The sequence below is a fragment of the Chelonia mydas genome, chromosome 1 (genome assembly GCF_015237465.2).
Source record: "Chelonia mydas isolate rCheMyd1 chromosome 1, rCheMyd1.pri.v2, whole genome shotgun sequence".
NCBI lineage: Eukaryota > Metazoa > Chordata > Testudines > Cheloniidae > Chelonia > Chelonia mydas.
The window spans coordinates 238176109-238202293 of record NC_057849.1 but is presented as its reverse complement, the minus strand read 5'-3'; the positions used below and the strand labels follow the sequence as shown (position 1 = coordinate 238202293).

At 44.9% G+C, this 26185-nt stretch overlaps 1 protein-coding gene across 2 annotated transcripts in view; it reads left to right on the top strand.

Annotated features, from left to right (window-relative positions):
* CACNA1C (calcium voltage-gated channel subunit alpha1 C) overlaps positions 1-26185 on the top strand; it is a 708026-nt gene that overhangs the window by 642282 nt on the left and 39559 nt on the right. For both annotated transcript variants that reach the window (XM_043540183.1, XM_043540181.1), the window contains 4 exons: positions 12009-12041; positions 14967-15095; positions 20812-20877; positions 25761-25852. In XM_043540183.1, the coding sequence (XP_043396118.1) occupies positions 12009-12041; positions 14967-15095; positions 20812-20877; positions 25761-25852 (320 nt within the window). The remainder of the gene's footprint in view (positions 1-12008; positions 12042-14966; positions 15096-20811; positions 20878-25760; positions 25853-26185) is intronic.

The window sequence follows — 26185 nt, the reverse complement described above, 5'->3', positions numbered from 1 at the left end:
CTACATGGAGCCCCTGCTGGGACTCCTGGTTTCTGGCAGTGGGGCACAGGACAGTATTCACTCTAGTCACAAGTCCCAAATTGCCAGGCCTCCTTGAAGCAATAAACTCTCCATTTCTGGATTAGCACCTTAATACTAGTCACTTTGTAAGGGCTGACATTTGATTGCAGTCATATTAAAAATGACATTAAATATGAGGTTCATATATTAGGGAATGACCCTCCATAATCCTCATTACACTCCACACCATTCAGAGAGCCTGTCCTAAAAATGCTATAACCACCCTCTGCTCCAGCTGAGCTTTCAATGTCTGTGTCCCCGCCTCAGTCTTTCTTCAGTTCCTTCTTGTCTGGATGGGACTTTCTTCATGTACCCATTCCACAGAAATCAAAGAATATAATCACAGGTGAACTTTCACCTGCTTTGCTTAGCCCGGACCAGAACTAGCAGCTATTACATTGTGGAGATGAATACCATCTCTGATACTATATAATGGTAGCTGTGCTCTATATCTTATTTCTCAGGAACCCTGGGGCTTGATTATCATAAAGCTTGAACTCATCATTTACCCAGGTTTAATTAGAAGCATTATTAACACATCCTGAAAATTAAGAATAATTTGCATGTACATGTTTTCCCAGTTGTTGTACTTTTCCTCTGAAACTCAAGTTTTTAATAAAGTAGCTCACAGCTGTATAGAAAGTGAATCTTTCATTTAATTGTCCAATAACTTTCAATCTGGGGTCATTTGCATAGCCAAATTAAAGCAAGTGACTTTCTTTATATTTACCTTTAATCACCTGGAACCATAAGATTACTGTCTCTGAAAACTTCATGGATATATATGGCAGATATTTAATAAGTTATTCAAACTGGCATGATTTGCATATACAAATGAAGCTAATTAGTAGTGCAGCTCCCTGAATTTAAAAATCCTAGAATTCATAGGAAACGAAGATAGAATTGACTACTTTAAGCCTCACTTGGTATATATATTTCTTTTAAACATCATGAACCATATTGAAAATAGGACTAAGTTGTATATGTGGATAGGCAAATAAATATGCCTTTTGCAGATCTGAAGTTGGATAGACTGCATATGAAACATGGATGTTAAATTTGTATGAGCTGACACTTACTATAATGGTACAGTGATCCACATTAGCAGGGAATAACATAAGTGTTATGACAGACATCATCTCAGGCATCACAACGCCTGTCCCAATAGGTGTGTGAAGCTCCATTTTGCACCAGATGAAACTCAGTCTCTACATTAAAAGAGATGGCATTATATTAGTCGCCTCTGTACAGCAATCAGAAGTTTAGCCTGAGATAGATCCCACTGGAACCACTTAGGCACCGTGCTGTTCCCATTGAAGTTGATGGGAATTTTGCCATTTACTTCCATGAAGATAGGATCAGGTCCTTTGATTCACCATCTATGTGAAACAGGTGTGCCCTTCTCAAGCACCCACTAAAGCCAAACTAAGCAAATTATCTGTGTTTTATGGATGTGATCAAAACTACTGCACTCAAAATGTTTCCAGTAATAATCAAAGGTACTGGATTCTTAGTGGAGAGTAGGGAGTCTTAAATGCCTACATGACTGTCTTTTTGTAATAGCTGGTGAATCCATTGGTTTCATTGTAGGGTGGTATGCAGTGATGAGCTGCCAAAATCTTAACAACCTTCTCATCCCATGAGACGGTCGTGGCCCACTCCCGCCCACCGGGACTCCTGCCCCATCCAACCCCCCGCGTTCCTTGACGCCCCCCCCCGGAACCCCTGCCCCATCCATCCCCCTTCCCTGTCCCCTGACTGCCCCCAGAATCGGGCAGGAGGGTCTCATGGGCCACTGTAGTGGGTGCCCACCCTGCCCCTAAGAGCTAGAGGGACCTGCCGGGGGGCGAGGTGGGGAGTCCTGGCGTTGCTTACCTGGGGCGGCTCCCAGGAATCATCCGGCAGGTCCCTCTGGCTCCTAGGGGCAGGGTAGCATAGCTAGGGTGGAGCAGGGGGAGCAGCCCTCCCCCCACTGATCACATCAAAAGTGGCACCTTAGGGACCGACTCCACGGGTGCTCCGGAGCAGGAGCACCCACAGGGAAAATTTGGTGAGTGCAGAGCCCCCACTGGCAGCTCCCCGCCCCTCCCCACGCCCAGCCCCAGCTCACCTCCACTCTGCCTCCTCCCCTGAATGCGCCGCCCCACTCTGCTTCTCCGCCCCCAGCTTCCCACGAATCAGCTGTTCGCGCGGGAAGCCTGGGAGGGCTGAAAAGCAAGCGGCGGCTTTGCCCTCAGGCCCAGGGAGGCAGAGGCAAGCTGGAGCGGGGAGCGGTTCCCCTGCACCTCCAGGGTTACCTGCTGCGGCGCGGGCAGCCCTCCTCGCACCCCCCCGCCCGCCCAAGCTAACCTCTGCTCCGCCTCCGCCTCCCTGGGCCTGAGCGCGAAGCCGCCACTTGCTTCTCAGCCCTCCCAGGCTTCCCGCTTGAATAGCTGATTCGCGGGAAGCCAGGGGTGAGGGGGCGGAGAAGCAGACCGGGGCGGCGCGTTCAGGGGAGGAGGCAGAACTGAGGTGAGCTGGGGCCGGGTGCGGGGCGGGGAGCTGCCGGTGGGTGCTCTGCACCCACCAAATTTTCCCTGTGAGTGCTCCAGCCCCGGAGCACCCACGGAGTCGGCGCCTAAGGCGCCACTTTTGGCCAGTTGTTAAATTTAGAAGCCCTTTTAGAACCTGTTGTCTCTCGTGGAACAACCGGTTCTAAAAGGGCTTCTAAATTTAACGACCGGTTCTAGCGAACCGGTGCAAACCGGCTTCAGCTCACCACTGGTTGTATGTGTTGAGAATTATTTCCTCCATAATCCCATAGCACTCCCTCAGTTCATCTCTTAGAGGAATGGCAGACTGATTTCTGCCTGGAGTATTGTTACATTTACAAACATCAGTGGCAAATGGATTACCTCCAGAGGTCTTGTGATTAAAAACCCCCCAGAGCAATGACAGACAGATTACTCAGGTTTTGTGATAACCCCTAGAGTAATGACTGAGTAATTACTGCCAGGGCTTAAGATAGTTTTAATGCTCTGGACTTCTGCGCATCCAGTTGCCTCTGGAGGACTTGTGCTGTTCTCGTCACCTGACAGTGATGTCCCTTTAGTCTGTTCAGACTAGAAACACAACAGAAAATCTAGTAGTTTTATTAGAGCCATTGGAGAAGTGATAATTTGGCTCCAATGTCTTTTATATATATTCTGTTAACCTCTGATTCTTCTTTGAATATACGTCCATGTGGCTCCCACTCTAGATGCACATGCACCCCATATGCATGAGCTCAAAGTCTTTGAATCGCAATGTCTGTGGAGCCATGCCTACATAATGCATGTCCTCATGCCCCTTTGTTATTTTATTTTATTATCCAGTCATAGCCAACAACAAAAAATTCTCCTTTGACACCTTTATCTGTGCCAAAATGATGGATTCAAAGCCCTCAGACCTCCAACTGTGTCTGTCCTAAATGGTTGCACACTGATGGCCATAGCCACTGTCTTTCTGTCTCATGAGAACCATGTGTCAGATCACTGCTCCATTCGTCAGTTGTCTTAACAAGAACAAGAAAGTTTGGGGCCATCCATCTGAAGCTTTACCTCCTCAAAGCATCTGGGGGGGTGGGGGGGGAATGTAAACTCCCAAAGAGAGAGGATTGACTTCCAAGATGGACCTGATCTTTCCAAGTCTTTATCTTTGTCAGTGTTCCTGCCAGCCAGCACACAACTCCCAAGGTCAGTACCAGCAAAAGACCCTCAGCACCATCAGGCAAGGATCCAGTGTGGAAGATCACCAAAGCTCAGATTACCACCCTGGCACCAAAGACCAGTCCCACCACCTCAGTGAGGCAAGGGAGACCTGAACACTGGGATATGCATGATTCCCAACACCAGTCCCTTTCTTTCCATAAGGTGGAACCCAAACCTTCATTCACCAGCTCATCATCAAAGAAGCACAAGGCACATTTAGTGCTCATATCTGAAAATACCTGTAACTGGCAGAAAGCAGCACCAGCTTCGACACCAGTAACAACATCAACATTGGTACCGTCAGCAGAATCCCTGCTGGTACCTAATGAGTCTCTGTTGGAGGAGGTAAGAACGTCCCCAGCACCAGTGTCTCTACGCTTGGCACAGGTGCATATTTCTGGCATCTTGGTATTGAAGTCACCTCAGAGGTTGGTGCACCACCTCTGGATGATGTCTGTTCTTCATCTCCATCACTGAAAGATGCCTTTTCTTCTCCATCCACTAGGAAGCTGCTTCCCCTTAAGCCATGAGATGGTCTCTCTCTACAGACTAGGAATCTCAGTTTAGAGCTCCAACTCATCCACCTACAACATGACAATGTCCATGTCAACACCATCTGAACCAGCCTTACCAATACAGTGCACCACCCTAGCCAAATAGTAGGGACCACTTCCCAGGGCATCCAGGAGCTGGTCTCCCTTCTGTCAGTCTGGGAAGCATAGATCTCATTCTCCCTCTGCATCCATGACCAGATCCCTATCTTCAGAGAGGGAAAAACAAGAGCAACTGGCAGAGGAGAAAAAGGCATTGGAACCCCCCAGAACAACACCCTTCATCCACCAGAGACTCATCATCATCCTCCCCAGACAAAGCTGTCTCTTTAGCTCCAGTACTGACCCCTGATTACTTTAAAGCATTTTAGGAGCTACTTGTGTGCATTACTGAAACTCTTGATATCGCAAAATCTGTCATTAAAGAAAAAGCTCCCAAACGTTCTCATATTTTGCAGTCGTGTTCCCCTGGTGGGATAGCTCTACCTGTCAATGAGAGGACATCTGAGACCTAGCCAAGACCCTGTGACAGACACCAGCTGTACTACCACCTATGGCTAAGACAGCAGAAAAAAGATCCCAGGTTCCCCAAAAGGGGTTTGAACAGTTTGACACACATCCAACTCTGAGTTTCTTGATGGTTTCTGAGGTCCATGAACAGACAACAAAGCAGACTAATAGCATTCCTAAAGACAAAGAACCCCCCCACACACAAAAAATTAGACTTATTTAGAAGAAAGGTCTATTCATCAGTATCACTGCAGCTATGAATTGCTGATTATCAGGACTTATTTGTGGGAAAACAGCTATCTCATTGGGGTAGGGTATCTTCCACAAGATTCCACAGAGGAGTCAAAAAGCATTATTGTGGAGGGCCAGCTAGAAGCAAAAACACCACTACAGGCAGCCAAGGATGCATCTGATACAGCAGCTAGAGCCATGGCCACTTCTGTGACCACACATAAAGTGTCCTGGCTGCAAGCCTCTGGCATTTGTAAAAAAAAGTGAAACACACAACCGAGAATTTTCTCTTTGAAAGCAAAGAATTGTTCGGCACTCATTCGGACAATGCTCTGCACTCTCTCAAGGATTCCAGGGCCATGTTCTGTTCCTTGGGCATCTACACCTTAGCCCCAAACTATAAGCTCTTTAGGTACCCAGTAGCAATTGTGTCAGAAGACACCTACCTACCCCCAACACAGGTCTTCTGAATACCTACCCAGGAGGAAGCCAAGGTTTTCTTAGAGGAGACCATCATCTTCCTCGACTGTTAGTCACTCTACCTCAGTTTCCAGGCAACAGGTTTAATACAAGGGTCAAGAGCCAACTCAGACCACTAGTAACCATCCCATAACCTTCCTCTTGAATGCTGACTTGGTTTCTTCCATCAAGCGTCATTGTTTATGATAACGACAAACAGATGTGTGCTGGAAGTTATCAGCCATGACTACCGCATCCACTTTTAGCCACTAACCACATCCATCCCCTTCCCTGTCCCTCTTCAGGGACCATTGTCATGAAAATCACCTGAAAGAAGAAAGAGCTTCCCTGTTTTGTCTAGGAGTCATAGAGGAATGCCTTTGGAGTACAGGGGAAGTGACTTTTGTCCTCAGTATTTCCTTATCCTGAAGAAAAAAGGGGCTTTCTTTCTATCCTACACCCAGGGAAGACTGAACAAATGGATTCACTGTTCCACATTCAGTATGGTAATACTTGCCTCCATCATCCCTTCCCTTCAGGCTCAAAACCGGTTTGAGGCTCTCGACCTACAAAACTCATACTTCCCTATTGCCAGCCACCCAGCCCCACAGGACGTACCTGCAATTCGCAATGGGGCCCAGTCATTATCAGTACAAAATGCTTCCATTTGCCGTCTCCACAGTACCAGAAGGTCTTCACAAAATGCCTAGCAGTAGTGGCAGCACATCTGAGCAGATGAGGTATTCGCATATATCAATATGGAGACAATTGGATTATCAAAGGAAGATTTCATCAAGAAGTTGCCAAAGCCGTGAACTATTCAGGCAACTGGGTTTCATGGTGAATTACGATAAATAGTGTCTCATTCCTGCACAGAGGACAGAATTTGTAGGAGCCCTAATCGACTCCAAATAAGCAAAAGCATATCTTCCCAGTAACAGATTTCTTTCCCTTCAAATGATAATCACCAGTATCAAATCAAATCAGCCAACTACAGTAAGAAACTGCCTCAAACTCCTAGGCCACATGACAGTTTGTATACATGATGCCACTACGCAGACTTCATGTGTATCCATTACAAGGCTGGTTAATGTTGGTGTATCACCTACCCTACAGGACATCAAATGAGCATCTGAATTGTGGTCCCTGCACACATCCCGTCAACATTGAACTGGTGGTTAGGCCGAAAAAATGTTCAGAAGAGAGTTCCCTTCTCCACTTCTCTTCCAGCAAAGATATTTATCACTTATGTATCAGAACTGGTTGGGGAACACACCTGGAGCACCTCCAGATACAAAGGACTTGGTCTCAAAAGGATATGACTCTTTATGTTAATGTCCTAGAATTCTGAGTGATCAGATGATCTTGCAAAGCATTCCAGCCTGTTCCACAGAATTCCATGGTGCAAATTCTCACAGATGACACATCTACAATGTACTATAAAGCAGGGAAGTGCCCCATCATCACCCCAATGTTAGGAGGCTATCATGTTAATGGACATAGTTTCAACAATACAGGATAACCATTAATCACAGTTTCTCTTCATCTTCTAGGAGTCAGCAACAACCTAGCAGGCTTCTTGAGCAGACAATACACCACCAATCACAAGTGGTCTCTGAAGAGCTCCATCATCAAACCAATATTTCACCTCTGGGGAAATCCCATTATTGGCTTCTTTGCCACAAAAGATCACATGAAACATCCAACCTTTTGTTCCAGGGGAGATATGAGACTGGCATCATTACATGACACCTTCCTTATATTGTGGGATCAATGTCTAGTGCATTTCCTTTGATTCCCTAGATTCCAAGAGTGATGTGTAAAATCAGACAGGAGATAAGAAACGCCACACCTTGTTTCAAGGGCCTTTTGATACTATCTTGACAGAACAGACTGTCTCCCAATCCTTTTATTGTCTTCCCTGGTGCTTCCAAGAATCAAGCTATCTCCTCTCACAGAATTTTCAAATGGATTATGCAGTGTATATAAAGCTGCTATCATATGACTGATAAGCCTCTCCCTCCAAATGTTAACACTCACTCCAGTAGAGCACCAGCCGCATTCTCTGCTTGCATCAGGAACATCCCTGAATCCAAAATTTGCAAGGCAGCTATCTGGTGTAATAGTCTTACTTTTGTTAAACACAATGCCCTTGACCTGGCTGCAAGATCAAATGTCCAGTTCAGTAGGAAAGTGTTACAATTGTTGTTCAGTTAGTGACAGTCAGGGCTCATCAGTCCTACTTTCCAGATGGGTCATTGTTTATCAGTCACCTAGAGTGTGATCCCCACAGACACATACTCAAAGAAAAGAACAGTTACTTACCTTATAGCAACTGTGGTTCTTTGAGATGTTGCCGTCTGCGCGGATTCCACAACCTGCCTTCCATACCCACTTTTTCAGAGTCCTCCTTATTTGGGATTCTATATTAGCAAGGGAATTGGGGGCCAGTTGTGACTGCTCTACCATGTGCTTTGGGGCGGGGCACAAAGACACCATGGCACATTGGTGGCCTTGATAGACCCTGCTATTCAAAAGATCCATATCTTCCACACATGGGGTACATGCACACCTACAATGGGATCCACAGACAATATCATCTTGAAGAACCACAATTACTGTAAGGTAAGTAACCATTCATTTCCAGGTATGCTCCAGCTCTCAGCCTTCATTCTACTGAGTCCTTTTCCAGCCTCTAACACCACAGGAGCCCTCTGTTTCTCCTTTGCTCCTGCTCCCAGTCTGTCTACCTCTTATGAATGCAGTAATGTAAAAAACAACAACAACATATAGGCCAATCATTTACAACTTACATTATGTTTGACTTAATGAATGTCTTTATGCAAGAACAACGAGGAGTCTTGTGGCACCTTAAAGACAAACAAATTTATTAGAGCATAAGCTTTCGTGGGCTATGACCCACTTCTTCAGATGTATGGCTTCTTCTTTATGCAAGAAGAAGCCTGCCCTGGGTGTCTCCTTCCTTTGTAGTTGCAAGTGCAACTTATAGTGTCTGATCAATCAGTTAATAAATACTTAACACAGAGGTTCCCACCCACTTTTAACTGTCTCAGGACTGGCTGTGCAGGTTTCTGTGACATCCTCTAGGTTCTTTCTCTCTACAATACTGGTTGGTTCAGGGCACAGCCTCTGGAGTGGACCCCAAAATGCCACTGCTGCCCATCCGTCATTCAGTTATGTGCACATTACTCTGCGGCAAAGCCTGCCTGGCCTTAGATCCCAGTCTTGAGATGACAAGCCTGGTTTGGGGCAGCCAAAGCAGGTTAGAGTATGTGCACATGAACGGGAGGCAGCAGATAACAGATGGTAAAGCCAAGGTCTTATTGATAAATTGGTACACTTGCCCAAAACTCTTCTTTAAGAATCTGGTTTTGTACATAGTTCCTAGGCTTCTTATAAATGAGCCTCTGTTTATTTTAAGGGAACTTTATTGTCCATTTATATGGAATTTATATACTGATATTTAAACTTCGTTTCCAAGTACCTACCGGCACTGCTTAAACCCCTGTGAGCCTGTGTGACTTCAGTGTTCCTCCACTCTTCTAGGACAAGCAGCTCGAGTACTAGATGCCCTGAATCTTTCCTAATCCCACTCCAAAACCAGTGGTGCTTCACAATGCATAGGACTGGCAGGGAAACTACAAATAGCTATCTCTGTGACATAGTTAGCTGTGTTCACTCTTATGCACCAGCAGCATGTCCTCAGATGCCTCTGCTCCAGTCCACAGGGCCTTGCCTCAGTGGAATTAGGAAAACATTTTGGCAGTGACTGTGGTTTCAGCTTGTGAGATTCTTGCTCCAGAAACTGCAGTTGGACTGAAATCTATACAGCAAGATGGCGGCGGCAGCCAAAGGCAGTCTCATCTGAACGACATGCCTGCAGCAGCGACGGTTGGCATGAGTGTGCTCCATGCTGCTTGGTTTAGAGGCTGTACCTCATGGTGACAGTAGAAAGAGTTCTGCTGTTTTACTGCCACATTCCACTAGCCAGGAATAAAAAGTCACCTCCTAGCACTAGTTGACAGAGTTCGTTTAAAAAGGTCACATTCCACACATAGCTAGGGATGCTCGTGATGAAACAGATACTCATGGACCTGTAAAGGACTGACACTCACAACAGGCAAGGTCCTTGCATACCAGTCCACCAGCAGTGGTGGAAAAAATGGTGGGACATGGAAGTTCTCACAACATTTTCGAAGTATCGGGGAATATTTTCAGCAAGGAACACGGAAGATCAGACTTTTAGAACGTTCAGTTCACCATCCCCTCATCTCATACCCACACCCATCCACACACACACAGAACTATGTGTCCACAATTTCAAGAGAGCAAGACTTTATTAACTAGAGACTACTAGGTGGGACATCTATTGATGTTAACAAATATTTCCATTGGGTTATAAGCCCTTTTTGTGGGAAGTATCAACATTTAAATTATATTTGATGCTTTCTGAAAATTCAGGCCAGCTGCTCAAGGAGTGGGAGGGGGATTACCCAAGATATACTTTGCTTCTTCAGCCATACCAAGTAGACAGTCTCTGATTCATAGTTACCTAACAGGTTACTGATTGCTCAGTATTAGCGGCCACATGCTAACTATTTTGGTGCATTCATAGCTTCTTAAATATCTTTTCATATAGAATTGTTTTCACTGTTACATTATTATTATCCTCGCATTCTGGTCAAATACTGATGATATCAGAACTATGAGTAAGGAACAGTAACTTTACAGCACTTACAAGGCTTCTTGAGACAGCCAGTCACAGGAAAACTCTATTTCTGATGTCATCAGCCTGGTCATATTGGTAATCCTGAAAGATTCCCAGAGCAACCTGAGAAGCGTTGAATGCCCTGGATTCCTGTTGACTTCAATGGAACCTGCGGGGCTCCGCACCTCCTAGCAGGAGCTCAGCACCTGGTAGGATTGGGCCCTCTCCTGTGAGTTCAAAATAATGTTTTGCAAGACAGACCAAAAGAAAAAAAATATCCATTGTCAGAAAGGAAGAATTTGCGGAGCAGCATTAAAACAAAATCTTTATTTGGCCTTTAAGAAAATTGTCTGTATGGGCAAATTTCCATCTTCAGTATTCCAGCCAAATTTTCCTTGTTTAATACTTGAAAACACAAGAGCAAGACCCTTGAAAGAGGAGGGTAAAAGCAAAGAGACCCTAGAGTGCAAAAGCAATGAGTTAACCTAAAAGAGCATCAGGGAGCTCGGGGTAGCTTTCATTTTTTATTGCCCTCATTTGCCCGTGTCACTGGATATTCAGGGCATCTAAAAATACAGCCTCACTTTACATAAAAACAAAATACAAAGCTAATTTGGTTAGTTCAATGTCCTGAGTGTGTTCCCATTGGCAGAATGCACGTGAGCATCTTGCTCGGGTCCCAAGTATCATGGTGGCCGAGGTCATCTGCAAGGGAAGAAGCTGTGCACGAGTTCCACCCTCACTAGTGCAGCCACAGAGAATAGCTTCATAGATGCTTCCATCAGTCGGCCTGTGACATAGGCTAGTCACTACAGATTAAGCTGAGGGAGCCTACATAAAGTTTTCATTCATTTTTGGATTCTCTTGTACTCTCTGGTACAGCCTGGAGCACTAGCTACTGTCATTAGTTTTTCAGAACTAATCTCCACACTGGAAATGGCCTCAAAGGCTAATAAAGAAAGAGGGTCATGTACAGTGTTCGGAGTGATTAGCTTTTTCTAGGGGTAGCTGGAACTCGGCTGCTACCAGACTCCATTGGCTCATCCATCACTTCCCTGGAGTTTCTTTTCTTGTGGGGGTGGGTGAGGATAGATCATTGAGAGGGCTAATTGACAGCTTTACCATCCCACTTTCTACAGCTGGCAATGGCTATTGTAGGGTTGCCAAGCGAGTGATTACATTATCTCAGCCTATTGTTTTAATAACCGCAGTGTAATCACTGAGAACTGTATGCTAGGACATGGGGACATATAAATAGAAAATGTCATAGATTTGGGCTATTGTGGATTAAATGGGTTTGCAGATCAGACTGAAATATTAGAAGATGGCTGCTTCTTATGCAGAAGTGGCCTGAAGTTGAGATGGGGAGCTTAGTTAGTGGCTGTACTGGGAGATGTTGGCCCTTCTGAGTTCTAGCTAGAGCCGGAGGGTTGGGATATCAGAAATGTATTAGCAACATTCTGTACTCTACTCCCTAGAGGGTTCAAGATGCCTAGAAACCCAGAAAACACTGGGACAAATTCAGATCCACTGTCAGCGGGTGCAGTTCTCATCGGGAGTTGCATCCACATTTGCCAGGGCTGAATTTGGTCCACTGCATCCTTAGGGAATCAGCCCAGTCTATTTTTGCATTCTTTTCCCCATATTTTGCCCTCTTTTGCCATTTTGTTGCTCCTGTGTTAGCCTGGGCCTCTTATTGGAGACTTATTACAGCTTATTTCTGTCTCCCTTTCTTTAAAGCCAGCTGAACATACCCAATGCTCTTCCTCTATGGTAAGACCAAAAATACAGACCGCCCTGACAGCTTCTGTGACAGTCATCCTCTCACACTCCTTTACTCTCTTCCCCTGATCATGGGTTTTTTCTCCAAGCCCAGCCTAGTTATCTCTGCATGAAGCTGCTGTGTTGTGTATTTGTGTGAGTCTGGTGTTCACATGAGCTCTGAATATGCTACATATGTGTATTTCTCATGCATCCTGAGTTTTCCTTTGGTCAAATTAATTGTTGCCTACCTTCTAATGAATTACCAAGAGAGAACAAGAACTGTTAAGATTTCTTGTTAGCAGCTAACTTTCCATATCAGTTTGACATTGGATTGACTTGCAATGTGATTTCAAATCCAATTTTACTATAAAGGTTTGGGGCTCTGAATCTCAGATGAGCTGAGATGGATAGAATAGTGAAGTTTAAATTCACCTTTTGTGTAAGAAGAGGATAAGCAATAATGATCAAAAACTACACAGCCTTTGAGGGCTACATTTTAAAACATCATACCATCAGGGGTGTATTAAACCCATTCTCTGTGTGCAGCCATGCAGAACTTCCTTGCTCTGTCAGAGATACGCATATCAGAGAGCTGCTGGAAAATGAGAGTATAGAAAGCAAGGAGGAATCTGTTCGGACTGGCCAAGTAGTTGTCACCTGGTCTTACACTGTCCAGCTCCCCAAGTAAACATAACAAATATGGAAGATGTAAGCAAAAATTCCCTAATTTATGCACCGCCATAGTAGGTGCAATTAGGCCTACCCATATGGGAGTAAAATTTTAAATAATTGGCCTTAACTCTCCTTTGTATTTAGTTTATTAGAGGAAATTGAGCCAAAGGGCTTACATGGGATGGGAGTGGTGCACGAGCTTTGTAGTTGTCTTCTTGAATAGTAATCCTGGATGTAGACAGGCAAGTGTCATGTCTTTTTAAATGCTCACAGCCAAATTCTTCTCTTATTTACACACCATTGACTTTAGTGAAGTTGTGTTGATGTAAATGAGAGGAGAATTTGGCTTACAGACTATTGGTGGTGTTAAAGTGGGAGGAGGGCAGGCAGATTTTAGGATTTGGGGGGGATACTTGTTGAGGTTTGTTCCTGGAGGTTGTGTGTCCCCTCAATCTCTCCTTCACTAATCAGTGTGCTCAGCCAGCAAGAGGCCACACAACCTCACGTTGAACTCTGTGCCTTGCCAACAAATGGGGAACCCCCTACCTCGCATTGGCCACAGGTTTAATGGTCCCCAGAATCCCACACTGTAGGCTGGAGGAAGACACTTGCTCTCAGAGGTTTCACTGATGATTAAAATGCTTGGTATATCAGGCAAAACTGCACCTCCAGCGCAGCTCTAATCTACTAAACACGGCACAATGTTTCTCTGTGATTCTAGCTTGAAGTATAAGTAGCTACACACCATTGCAACTCACATGCTGGAACAGAGGGTCAGCTGTGAAGTGGTTGAATGAAACTAGAATTTTTTCTAGTGATCTCAGAAATATAAATCCAAGTAGTTTCTACAGCTTGGATTTCATGAGGAATAGAAATGCAAGCAGATGCTGCTTATTTTGAGCTATAATAGGAAATCCAAAAGCTCTGTTCTCTCCTGGTTTATACAGTGGTGACTAGTTAAGAAGGGGTGATCTGCACTGTTTCTGAGTCCTGAATGTTACAGTGCTTGGCATCAAGCTCTTGGCTTTGCAGCAGGGAAGGGAGGTGGTGTCTGTGTGCTTCTCTGGCAGAGTGAGTAGGAGGATGACAAGATTATCTCCCTATATAGCACAGGGTTATGTTCCCACAGCATTTCCGATGGAAACTACTGCCCACATATATTTAGCACAATATTTTCAGGGGAGTAGGGGGCAAAATGAACTGGGAACGCTGTAACTGTTATGCACAATTCCCCCAAGCAGAGTGGTTGTCTCACCTTGAGCTAGGCAGCAGGGTTCCTTACACAAGCTAAGGCAAGGCAACTGACTCCTTTTTGTTTGGGAAGCTATTGCCCGAGCACACGTGAAGCATGAAGAATGTCAAAGCTGGTTGCAGGCCCTGGGGGAAATGCTTAGGGACAAGGCTGAAGCAGTGAGAAAAGCAGAGGCCAGGAGAGAGACTATTTAAAAATGCTCCCGGCCTGAGCGCGAGCTGTCAAGCCAAAATTAAAAATAATACTGCGCAGTGCATAGGCTGTGGGAAATACAGAGGGGTCATGAGAAAGACGAAGGGCCCAGAGCTCAGGACTGTGAGTGGACAGTGCAGAGCTCAAAAACCACAGCCATGCCACTGCGGAGATGGGAAGGCTGATTCCGAGGCTCAAGCAATGTTAAGAGCTTGGCTCAGTGGCAGCACATGCTATGCTCATGTGGGACCTCCAAGCTTCAAAGCAGACTTGGGACCTGCCCGAATTCCCCAGGCAGAGCAGGCTAAGTGCGTCATGGATACTTCGTGCCAGATTAACCAGGACAGCTGGATGATGCACATTATGTAGTAGCTTCAGAGACAACTCCAAAAGAAAACTGTCTTTTTCCCCCACTGTCTAATTGTGACTTCTTGGCCACTGTAATTACAGAGCGGAACTGAGGGCTCCTTGAGAAGATACTGTCAGGAAAACTATTCCATTACCTTTAAGACCCTAATCATGAGTTCAGGCACACTCAGTAAGGAACCCAAAGGAAGGTTTTGATGAGAGGTTGCACAGCTCCACTGGGGAATACTGAAATCCAGAGAACCTTTAGGATGGCACCACAGCCTTGGATAGAAGGCAGGTTAAACCTGCATCAATCCATCTGAGCTGCTGGGGCTACTGCAATGCCAGAGAGCTTTAACAACGAAAGGGAACAGTGCAGTGAGCTTTTCCTGCGTAGTGTTGTCTGTGACCCAGGATCTTTGTTCCTCATCTGCTGTTATAACTACTGCCTCTGTGCCAATGGGTTCCAGAATGCAGAGGAAAACTCGCGCATCTCAATCACCTTTTTCCGACTCTTCCGTGTGATGCGTCTCGTGAAGCTCCTGAGCCGTGGGGAGGGCATCCGGACATTGCTTTGGACCTTCATCAAATCCTTCCAGGTATTCCTTCACTTATCACTAAGCAGACACGCCTGGAAAGAGGTATTTATGCTCTTTTTTGCCTTTCAAAGAGAGATTGTCATGCTGGCAGGATGGGCCTTAAGCACAAAGGTCAAAATTTTCTCCTATGCAGCAGGCCAGCACGTTGTTTAAGTGGGACTTCAGTGGTGCAAAGGCCTCATGTTGGCCTTCTGCACAGTGGTGAGTTCTACCGAGACAGCCTAGGTAACTCCTTGGGTCCTATACACACTTGGCATCTCATGGGACACGCTGGTCTCTGCTTCAAACCAAAGTGAAAGGCAATTCAGACATGAAAACGCTGCCCTGATTGCTTTATAATCAGTAAGATCCCTAGCACTTTGTAAAAGAGACGGGATATTGACTCCCATATATTGGCCAAATTCTAACTCAGGTAATTGTTTTCTGCCCACAGCTCCCTTAAAATTCTGTCTGCAGGTTCAGAGGTATTCTGTATCCATTGTTTTAAGAGAAATTCACTCATGTGCAGAGGACCAGCGTAAGGCTCTGTGCACCACTGAAATCTCATTAAGCTCATAGCCCTTGTGCTGCCTCTCTCCACAGGGGTAATTTGCCCTCTCTGCCCAAAAGTGTGGTGTAATCAGAGGTGAAAGTAAGCCGGTACAGGCTGGTATGGCATACCGGTAAGAAAGTGGCTGCTGGTACGAGCCAGTACATAGCCGATGTTAAAGCCCTGCTGTGGCAGCGCTTTAAGCACCATACTGGCAGGGCGCTGACACCGGGGTGGGGGGGGAGGGGCAGCTGCCATGGGGCCCAGCAATTTAAAAGAGTGCAGGGCTCCCGGCAGTGGCTGGAGCCCCGGGCCCTTTAAATCACAGCCAGAGCCCCAGGCCCTTTAAATCGCCGCTGGAGCCCTGGGCGGTTCAGGCTGGGCAGTGCTGAAGGGCTGGTTGGGGGAGTCTGGCCCCAGCCCTGCCCCTTCTGCCCGAGGCCCTACCCCTTCCGGGGGCCCAGAGCCACTCCCCCCCCCACCTTGCCCAGGAGCCCAGCCACCCTGCGTACCGGTAAGTCCTTTAAGTTACTTTCACCCCCTGGGTGTAATGTAGCTGTAACCTGTTAAATAGCTGCTGCTTTTTCACCCCAGAGCTAACTGCATTTCAGTGGGAGGAAAAGTGGTCTAGGGTTTGTAAAGCACTTTGAGATAATTCAGAGTGAGAGATGAGATATAAAGGTAAGATGGTATGGTTATTAACCTATTGCACCACAGCAGGAAGTGAAGCAGACACTCCAAACTTAGCCAGATCTGCAATCTAAGGTATGGGAGTAAACAGAGTGGGTGAGGAGAGGGGGACCATGAAGCATAAGAGTGATCATCTCTGAGAGTAACAAACAAGGAGACATCCACCCATTTGAAATAATGGTTTCAAAGAGTTGCTGAGGTTAGCCAAGTTACAGTTACTAATGAAGCCCAGCATATTTCTGCATTTCACAGGTGTTTGACATGGACTTATTGGGCCAACACAACCTGATACTAGCCGGTTCAGCTTCTGAGGAAGTGTCTGGGCCAAGTATAGGAGTGATGTAAATGGTGGTCTAAATAAAATATCAAGTGTAAGGTGGGCAGACAATGTAGTCTAAGTAGGTAAAAAAGTAGCATGTACCAATGTGTGATTCAGTGAGTGTGCAAATGAGTGTAACACACAAGCCAAACAATTCACAAGAAGCTGACAGAGAAAGCAGATTTCCCTAAACCCACACACAGGCTCCAATTCTGCTCCCAGTGAAGGCAATGACAAAATTTCCACTGACTTAAATGGGAATGGGAGCTGGTCCACACTTTTAAACTTACTCTGCACCATCTTCCCCCTTTTCTGGGGCCGAATTAAGCCCTGCTGTAAGTGGCTACAATGCCCATTGACTTCAGTGGAGTAAAGCCTTCCTATATCAGGGATTGAGTTTGGTCCCTTCACAATACAACTCCTGGGTACTGTAAAATAACACCACCAAGTTGGTGTAAATGACTCATTTTGTCCACTCACTGAATGCCAAATTGGTACAAGTGGCTTTCACCCATTTTTCTGACCAACTCATACCCGTAATCTACCCCACCTCTTCCATCACCGCTAACTTTGGTTTGCTGTGTGAGCAGCTCCAATGGGAACTATTTTGGCAAGATAGGTAGGAAGCAGATTCATTGACACAGCCCAGTCATCGCTAACCCAGGAATCACAATGAAGTTTTCAAATTCTGGCTGCCCCACCGGCTTAGGAACAGCTCCTTTCAGTTCTGAGATCAGCTCTCCCCCCCCCAGGCCAGAAGGGATGAGAATGAGGGAGATGTGTTTGCAGCTTGGGTAACCAGACCCACACTAGCTTTAATCTAGTCAGCGCAGCTAAAAATAACTGTGACATTGCAGCGGCACAGGCTTCAGCATGGGCTAGCAACATGCATCTGTATCTGGGGTCCCAGGCAGTCTGGAACAGCCCACGCAGAACCCCAGGCCTCCGCATCTTCACCTATTTTTAGCTGTGATAGCTAGATTAAAACTAACATATTTAACCAAGCTGCAGTCACACCTCCAGCTACAGTGTAGACATACCCTGGTGGGAAAGGGAGTGGCCTCTCTGAGGTCTTCCTGGCTGCAGAGTCACTGTGAGGCAGGGCTGAAGGGTGATGGGAGGAAGTCAATGGAGAGGGCAGAGTGCGAGGACTAAAAATAGCTAAGAGCTCTCTGTTCAGCCAGTCCCACTATCAAATCTGAATTTTGGTGATTTTTTTCCCTGGGATTGTGCATTTTTCTGTGTCTCGGAATATGCCCAAGAAATGTCCTAACTCATCCAGGACAGCCTGATATTCATCAGCTGCCCCGTGTTGTGGAAGTTCAGATCACCCCCGCCTCAGCCATTGCTGTGATTAGTGCTCTACTGGTGGAGCTGCATGTTGATCAGAGGAGTGGTCTTGTGGGAAACGAGTCAGCAAAGCTTCCACATTGTGAGGCATCAACACAGACCAGACCAGACCATCAACACAGACCAGAATCTGGGTAGAAGAAAATCATAGGGGTGTTGAGAGCAAAGTAAGGGAGTGAGAACGAAGAGGAAAGAGCAGTGAAACCAAGCAGAGGCAGAGCTGAAGGGGAGTAACCCAGGAGAGTGGGACCAGAAGGAAGTGAGGGAATCCTGGAGGATAAGGGAGAGAGGAAAAGGAAAACAGAACAAGAGAGGGGGATGAAGTTGGAAAACAAAAGGAGAGGAGTAGAACAGATTGAGAGAGTAGGGTAGGGAAGGCAGCCCTCTAGTGCCTCTTCTAAAGTTATAAGAGCTTCTAGGAGCTTGGCCTGTTGGGTCGTTGTCTGGATGCTGCCTGGACCACTTTTGGGGTCTCAGCTATCCCCAAGTTCATAACCTTGATTTGACCCATAAGGGCTGTCTCCAAATTTACAGACCCAAATTCCAGTTTGGTTTACCTCTACTGCAGCCTGGAATTACCACAGGGATTAATTTGCCCATTAGGATTAGTAGAACACCGCAGATTTTCCTGCCTTGCGTTCCATTTTGATTATTTAGATAGATTGTTTAAAGGTAAATGCAATAGATCTAAGGTTTAAATCCTGTTTTAAGATTCTAGTTCACTCATGGACAAATCCGACAGTCCTTACTTTATCAAAACACTTATGGAAATCAGCTCTGTCTGAATAAGGACTGCAGGATTGGGCCCTAATGAAACGTAGGGGTAAACTTAAAATCTACAAATGAAATTCAAATAACAATACAAAATTCTGGACCAGACACTCCCAAAAGAGAAGGTATTCAGCACCCAAATCAGGGTCAGTATCCAAATTTTGCAGATGGCTCTAAGATCTGTAAAATGGACCAAACCAAAATCACAGATCGCGACACCCTCAAACTTTGAGGTGTTCAGACTCAGGATGGAGATCTGAATTCCGTGGCTTGAGCCCATCTCTGCTAAATGTCTTTAAAAAACAAGAAGGTGGAAAGTCAGTTTCTCTTTTAGAGCTGGACTGTTATGCTTATAAGCACACGGGATTTTTTTTAGGAGAAAAGGCAATACTCCGCTTTTATTGAAGATACAACAATTAGCATATGCATTCAATCACATCACACACATACACACACGCACTGTTCCACCAGTCGATGTTATAGTTACTAGTCCAGAGTCCGGATCAATCTAGTGGCAAGCTAGGTTGATCACAGGTAGGGAGGAGCCGGGTTTTGTCGGTCACGACACGATGCTCTGGAGAAGTCTTGGCAGGACAAGCCCAAAGTTTTATGGCAAGGAACCCTGTTTCTATAGTGATTTTTTTTGTTGGGACTAATGAGTTTTGCACCGTTATGCTGTAATTAATTGTTGTTTGATGAGTGCTTGGTTTTTTTATTGTTTTTTTATTATTATTTTTTATTTTGTTTTTTTATTAAGCTTTTTAGGGAATTATTTTATGCTGGTTTTGATTACAGCTATTTTGTTTTTATTGATAGGTGCCTGTTTTATTTTTAGAGTTGTTAATTTGCCCTTTTTTGACATTTTAATAGGGGCATGTTGCAACCTCCTGGCGCCCTTGGGTTTGTCTCCAGTTCCTCCCTAGACCGTCTTGTTTAGCGATGGCCTTCACACTTATTTTTTAATACATACATTCATCATTCACACACAAAACAGAATTAATTTACACAGAACATTTTGGACAGGAACATCAAGTTGCAATGCAAAAGCAAACAATCATGGCATTCTTTTACTTATTTTAAAATGCTAAACCTACCACAAAATGGTGACCCTCAAAGGTCTGTTACTGCCTTGAAATCAGTCCAGATACAAAGAAATTCTGGCTGATGGATTTTTACCAATGGCATATTAGGCCATTCCTTTTCGCTATTCAAAAAGGGTGGCTGGCAGGATATGGTCAAATCATACATTAATACATTTAATACATGCTACATTATTATTTTTTATTTTACATTATACAAAATACAAACAAAATTTTATTACGACAGGACCCTGTGATGTGCTGAGTGCCCTGGATTCCTGTTAAAGGTAGTGGAAGCTGAGGACACGCAGCCTCTCACAGAGCAGATCTCCTACTTACAAGCCAGCACCAACTATCAGGACTTTGCATTTCCTTTTCAACAGCTGATCACAGACACCTAACGCATCTCTAAAACCATCATAGATACCTAACTCAGAGCAGGGAATATAGCTCATACTGCTTTTGGTGCTTGTGGTATCATCAGCCATAGCAGGAGAAGCCTTGAACTTTTTGGTCTTAGCACTTTACGCACTTCTCATTTCACCAAAGTAGCTGCAGAATGTCACACTAAAGAGCGTCACTTGCTGCTAATATCAGGGCGATGCTAATTATAAGTTTTCTACATTTGGAAGACGAGCAGATATCGGACCTAATTCTGGTCTTACTCTCATTGGTGTACAACAGAGTGATTCCACTGAAGTCTGTGGAGTGTAAGTGGAAGCATAATTGGGCCTATCTTGTTTTGGGTGATACAATGGCTGTATTTGAGGCACCTTGGTGAAATCAGATGTGGATCACTAGAGGCATCTAGTGGTCAAATGGATAAATTGCAGACCTTAATTGATTCTGGACTGGCACTGTTCTCCTCAGGCCATCTTGATAAAGCAGGGCCCCAGTAAAATAAGCCCGGCTCCAGCATGCCAAGTTATCTGATTAATTGATACAATGTGTTCTGTTCTGTTATTTTTTTTCCTCCAGGCTCTCCCCTACGTGGCTCTTTTAATAGTGATGTTATTCTTCATCTATGCAGTGATTGGAATGCAGGTAGGTGATTCTCAAGAGCTATGTTATCTTTCACACATGAAATTCTGGGGAGGATAGTTGCACAAGAAGTCACCAGATCATTTTCTGGTCCTACATGTAGCTCCTCTCCTAGCCATATAATGAGGCATTTATGAAGTTGAGCTCAGACAATAAACCTGAGTCAATTCAAAAAACATTGACTGGGTTTACGCTGCCAACAGGACTTGACAGCCACACCAGCCAAACCAAACAAAAACACTGTGTAGCAGACCACAGAGTATACAATAAAAAGGACCTCACAGCACCTCCCAAAGGAATATCCCTACAGCCGTATCAAAGGTGGTTTACTGGCTTGCTCGTTTTCACACAGCAACCAGTTCAAATGGCTCCTGGTCATGGTGGTGATCAGGCCTGATTATTCTCTCACCCCACTTTCACACTGGCGTAACTCCATTGACTTCAACAGAGTTACTCGTGATTTACACAGGTGAAAGTAAAGATATGCTCAGACCCAACATCTCAACTCTTTACTTGTGTCAATTCCTCATGAAGCTGCATCAGTACTATATTGTATTCCGCTTACGAAAACAAATTTGGAACCAGCATGAGCATTAATCTATGCAAATGACTGATACTGTATAGAGACAAGTGGAAAAGGCTATTGATGTGTGCGTAGTATGTGACTGTCCCAGCTATACGTTGCATTCCTGCCTCACTTACTGGTGATGGTTTTTCATGCTAAGCTTTACTTTCCATTTCTTAGTTAATCAAAAGTCTCAGAACAACCACCAGACCATCAGAGGTTAGAGACCAAAAAAAAGAAAGGCATGGTGTATTACTTCCAAAGGTCTTTCACCATCCCACAGTTCTTATTCTTCACAATGGAGCCAGAAATTGTTAGAAAGAACTTAAGAAAGGTTAGGCAAAATTCATCTGATTCACTATGTCTCATTTTTTTAAATTATTTTTGTCATAACCCAAATTTATTACCTTTTCACTCTCTACTCTGATCTCCTCTTTCTCAAGAAACAAAGCTTGCTATCTCTTGAATTAATTTAGACTGTCTCTGTTGGATCCTCAATAACTCTGTCTATTTAGCTCTCCAATTAGAGTGGTCACCTTTTAAAACTTTCCAGTTTTGCCTTTATTCATCTAACTAGCTAATGTTACCAAGATCTTCCTAGTATTTCCTATATAGTATAGGGAACAATTTGGGAATGCTTCTTACCTATACTTACCTAGCTGCTACTACTACCATTTAATGATGACCTCTGTGTGCCTATCTGTCTATAGTATCTCGAATGAGCCTGTTACTGTAATATCTAGGTGCATGATCCAATAATTCTATTATCTTTTGTGAGAAATCCCCTGTTTTTAACGAGTGGAAAAATCAGATGTCTATCAGTTGTGTCGATCCCTTTCCAAATTCCAAAGATCTCTGCTAGGTCACCTTCTAGTCTCTGCTTTTCCAGTGAGAAGCCCAAGTCTTTGATTGTTCCTCATCACTTAGATTCTTCAGACCCGTTATAATGTTTGTTGTCCTATACAGTGCCAAAGGCAATAATGTAATTACAGGTAGTTAGTTCGCACTTATGTCCCCCGGTTTGTGTGCTGTCTTGAGCCTGTTGAAGCAGAGTTCTTGAAGAAAGCCTTCAGTATCTCACTGTTGAGCAGCTCACTTGAAAGCCTAGATGACAATGTCATAAGCATGACAATATATGACAATGACATAAGAATTTCCCATATAAAGGAGACCTATCAGTTCATCTTAGCTACCTCTCTGACATGAAGTGTAACAATATTCAAGCCTCACTACCTCACATGCACAAGTGGAAAAATACAGATTGATGCTGATGGATGAAGCTACCAGTCTGATGATAGCCCAAGAGGCACTGTCTAGAAAGGACAAGAGGGAGGAACCTCCTCCTGCATCTTCTTCTACTTGCAGCTCTTCCCTCATGCTCCGTTTCACCGCTGAGTAGTGTAGCAAGCCTGTAGTAACACTGCCAGTGCCTTGTATGAGTTGAAGCTGGGTAGTTAAAAGGACAATCAGACTCTTCCAACAGGGAAACTCCCTCATGTACTGTCTGCTGAAAGGAAAAATATGGGCTGCCTCAACTCAAGCTGCCTCTGAGTATTTGAGCTGTCCTCCCACGACAGTTACTCCCAGCGCCTCCTCAGTGCAGCTGGGGCTGTCACTGCCCACCAGAGAGAGGGGGGATCTGAACCAGGAGAAGCCCAAAGGGCTCTTGAAGAGCATTCTATTTAAAGATGGCCCTTCTAAGATGGAACTGTTTTCCTGTAATTCTCCCTGTACTTCTCTCCTTCTATTTATTTTTTAATTACTGAGGATATTTGCATGCAAAGAGGCTCTTTGTTCCTCCAGAGGCGCTCGGTTCTTGCTATTCATTCTGGCTATGAGGTTACTACACTCTGTCCATGAAATAGGCATCATGGTGATGTCTGATGGGGAATAAAGAGCCCTGAGTAGATGAAGTTCTAAGAGAACTTTCTGGCCTGGCAAGGCTTCCTCAGCTCTTTGCAGTGGTGGCTATAAAAACTAAACCTGTACAAGATGCTTTCAAGGAAGCCTGAAACCATCTGAAACTCCCCTGCCTTTGGGTTTCATTACAAACTCAAAACTCAGACCCTGCTCATCTAAGATTCGCTGAGGATTGTGGGCTAGATTCTGTGATCTGACTAAGCTGAGCTTGGTGCAAAACTGGTGGAGTTAGTGGGGATCCAAGATAGCTTTAACCCACCTTTATGCTCCTCCAGTTTTGGGGACCTAATGCCAGTCTCCTTTAATCCTAAGGCTGACCCACAGCCAGTCTGCTCCCTGTGTAACTCGAAGCAGCATAAGGGATAGGTTTGGATGATTCCACATGGACTGCAACTGAAGAAAATGTTTGCACAAGCCCTAGCAAAGCAAAATTGCAGAGTTTCCCTCAGCTCTGATAAATACCAAAATTCAAGTACAGGTACATTCACTGAGGAGGATGCCCTTTAATAAGTGGGCTGCTTAGTGCCCAGATTCATCCCTGATCTAACTCCATTGACGTGAATGGGGATGCACCTTTGGTTTTTTTCCAAGTTTTTAATCAGTGGCTCTTAAACCTTTCTGTGCTTGTATCACAGACCACTACTTGATCCTTAAGACAGCAATTCTCTGGTGGACATCTGCCTTCCTCAGCCTACTCCCACATCTTCCCTGCAGGAACTAGAGTGACTGAATTCCTAAAAAGTACCATTAGGACAGTAATGTGTTAGGGAAAGAAGATAGAAATGAAGTCAGTTTGGTATGATGGGGCTAGCTGCTTAGTTACCTTTCCCCCTTGTATACTTATGCTGTTTATTTCTCCTCCTTACATGTAGGACTTTGTGCTTACTAGTGCTGCATTTGTCTGCACTGCTTACAGCCCTGACTCGAATCTCTACAGGTCGCTCTGCAGTTTGCCTCTCTGTGTTTACTTCCTCCCTGGCTTCAGTGTTGTCAGCAGATTTGATTAAGTTGAATTTTACACCCAAAAAGTCCCAATCAAACAAAAACACACAAAGAAAGAGACTTGTTAATAGGTTTCCCTGTCTGTATAGCAGCCCAAACACATGCATACAAGGGAGTTCTGGCAGGCATCCAAAGAAGCCATTAAAACTTCCTAGCATGGCGGGACCTCATATTGTTTCAGTGATGAAAGCTTCGCCTCTTGGATGGCAGTAACTTCACGGAGCAGCTGAGCTCCACAGATCAGAATTGAAGAACCTCTGCTTTAAATGATATTTCAAGGCTTCTGATAGGTCTTCTCTCTCAGTAACTGTTGCTCTGCATGCTTTGCCCTCTCCTCCTCCCCCCACCCTCCTTGTCTTCTGATTTCTCCTTTTCCTCATCCTGCCACACCCTCTTCACATGCTATGCTCTCTCTCTTTCCCCTGCCCTCTCTCTGGATAGCAGTTCTGCTCTTTCTTTTCTCCCTATTCACTGCCTGAGGCACTCCTGGTTAGCCATTGCAGGATTCACTAGCACTGCAAGTATTACTCAGAAAAAGTCTGATCCAGAACTCCTTGAAATCAATGGAAAGACTCCCATTGCCTTCATTTTTGATCAGGGTCAAGCACCATTGCTTGTATGTCCTTGTGCTGTCCTTAATCGTACTTCTCATTGACTTCAGTGGCAGTTTTGCCCCAAGTAAGGACTGCAGGATTCAGCCCATAATTTTTTTTTATTCTTGCCCCTGTTCCAGTGTCCATGCAGCAGTGCTGGTTTGGGTCAGAACTGTTTTGAAGTAACCACACCCGGGACACCTGGCAGACATGGTTGTACCAGTACATTCTGGGGTTCCTGAAACACCTGTCTCCTAGCACCAAGCACTGTCACTATAGACCTTTGGAGTAAATTCCAAATGTGAGGCACTCCACTGTACTAGGGCACAGCTGTTGTGTACAGATGCAAGGCATCTTACAGACACTGGGAACTTAAGGCAGGCCAGACAGTGGTCTATTGCAATACTTTTCCTCCTAGTGAAGTCCGAGCCTCTGGAAAGCCAGTGAAGGGAAGAAAAATTGCAGCCTCTCCTCTCTCATTATTTTTCTTTACACTGAAAACATCCAGTGTGAGTGTACATTGAAATGAGATCCCCATGTCACCTATTCATGGCACATGCAATAATGAATGAATAGTTATGTTAATGGTATATTAGAATGTGCCTCTTGTTTCTGTGTGGGTACTTTTTCAGTGATATAGCACAAACAGGAGGAGCAGAAGCAAATATTGGAAACCAGCAGGAAACATCTTGTAGGAAGGGGGCAGGCTTGAGTGCTCATAATCACTAAGATGCAAGGAATTACAGCTGACAAGAGTGTTTTGGGGGCTACAAGGCTAAGTTGACAAGACTTCTGCTTTCTGCTAGGTGTTTGGTAAAATTGCTCTGAATGATACCACGGATATCAACCGCAACAACAACTTTCAGACGTTCCCTCAAGCAGTGCTGCTACTCTTCAGGTGCGTGTCTCGGAGCTTTGGACTGGATGCGTCTGTGAGGGTGACTTTGTGCATCTGGACATGTCTTCTCCATTTTTACCATATCTTGATCATGCGTTGATTAGAAATACAATGTCCCAAATCCAGAATCTAGGATTTGCTATTTTGGGGAAGACCATTGGTCCGCCTGGCCTGATCTCGTACCTCCAGCAATGGCCAATACTTGACATATCAGAGTAAGGCAATACCCCCACCCACAAATTCATATATCCAGTTGTTCAGTGGACTATGTGTGGGGGAGGGGAATTATTTCTTTCTCCCTGAGATGACCAGTTACACACTGAAGCATCAAAT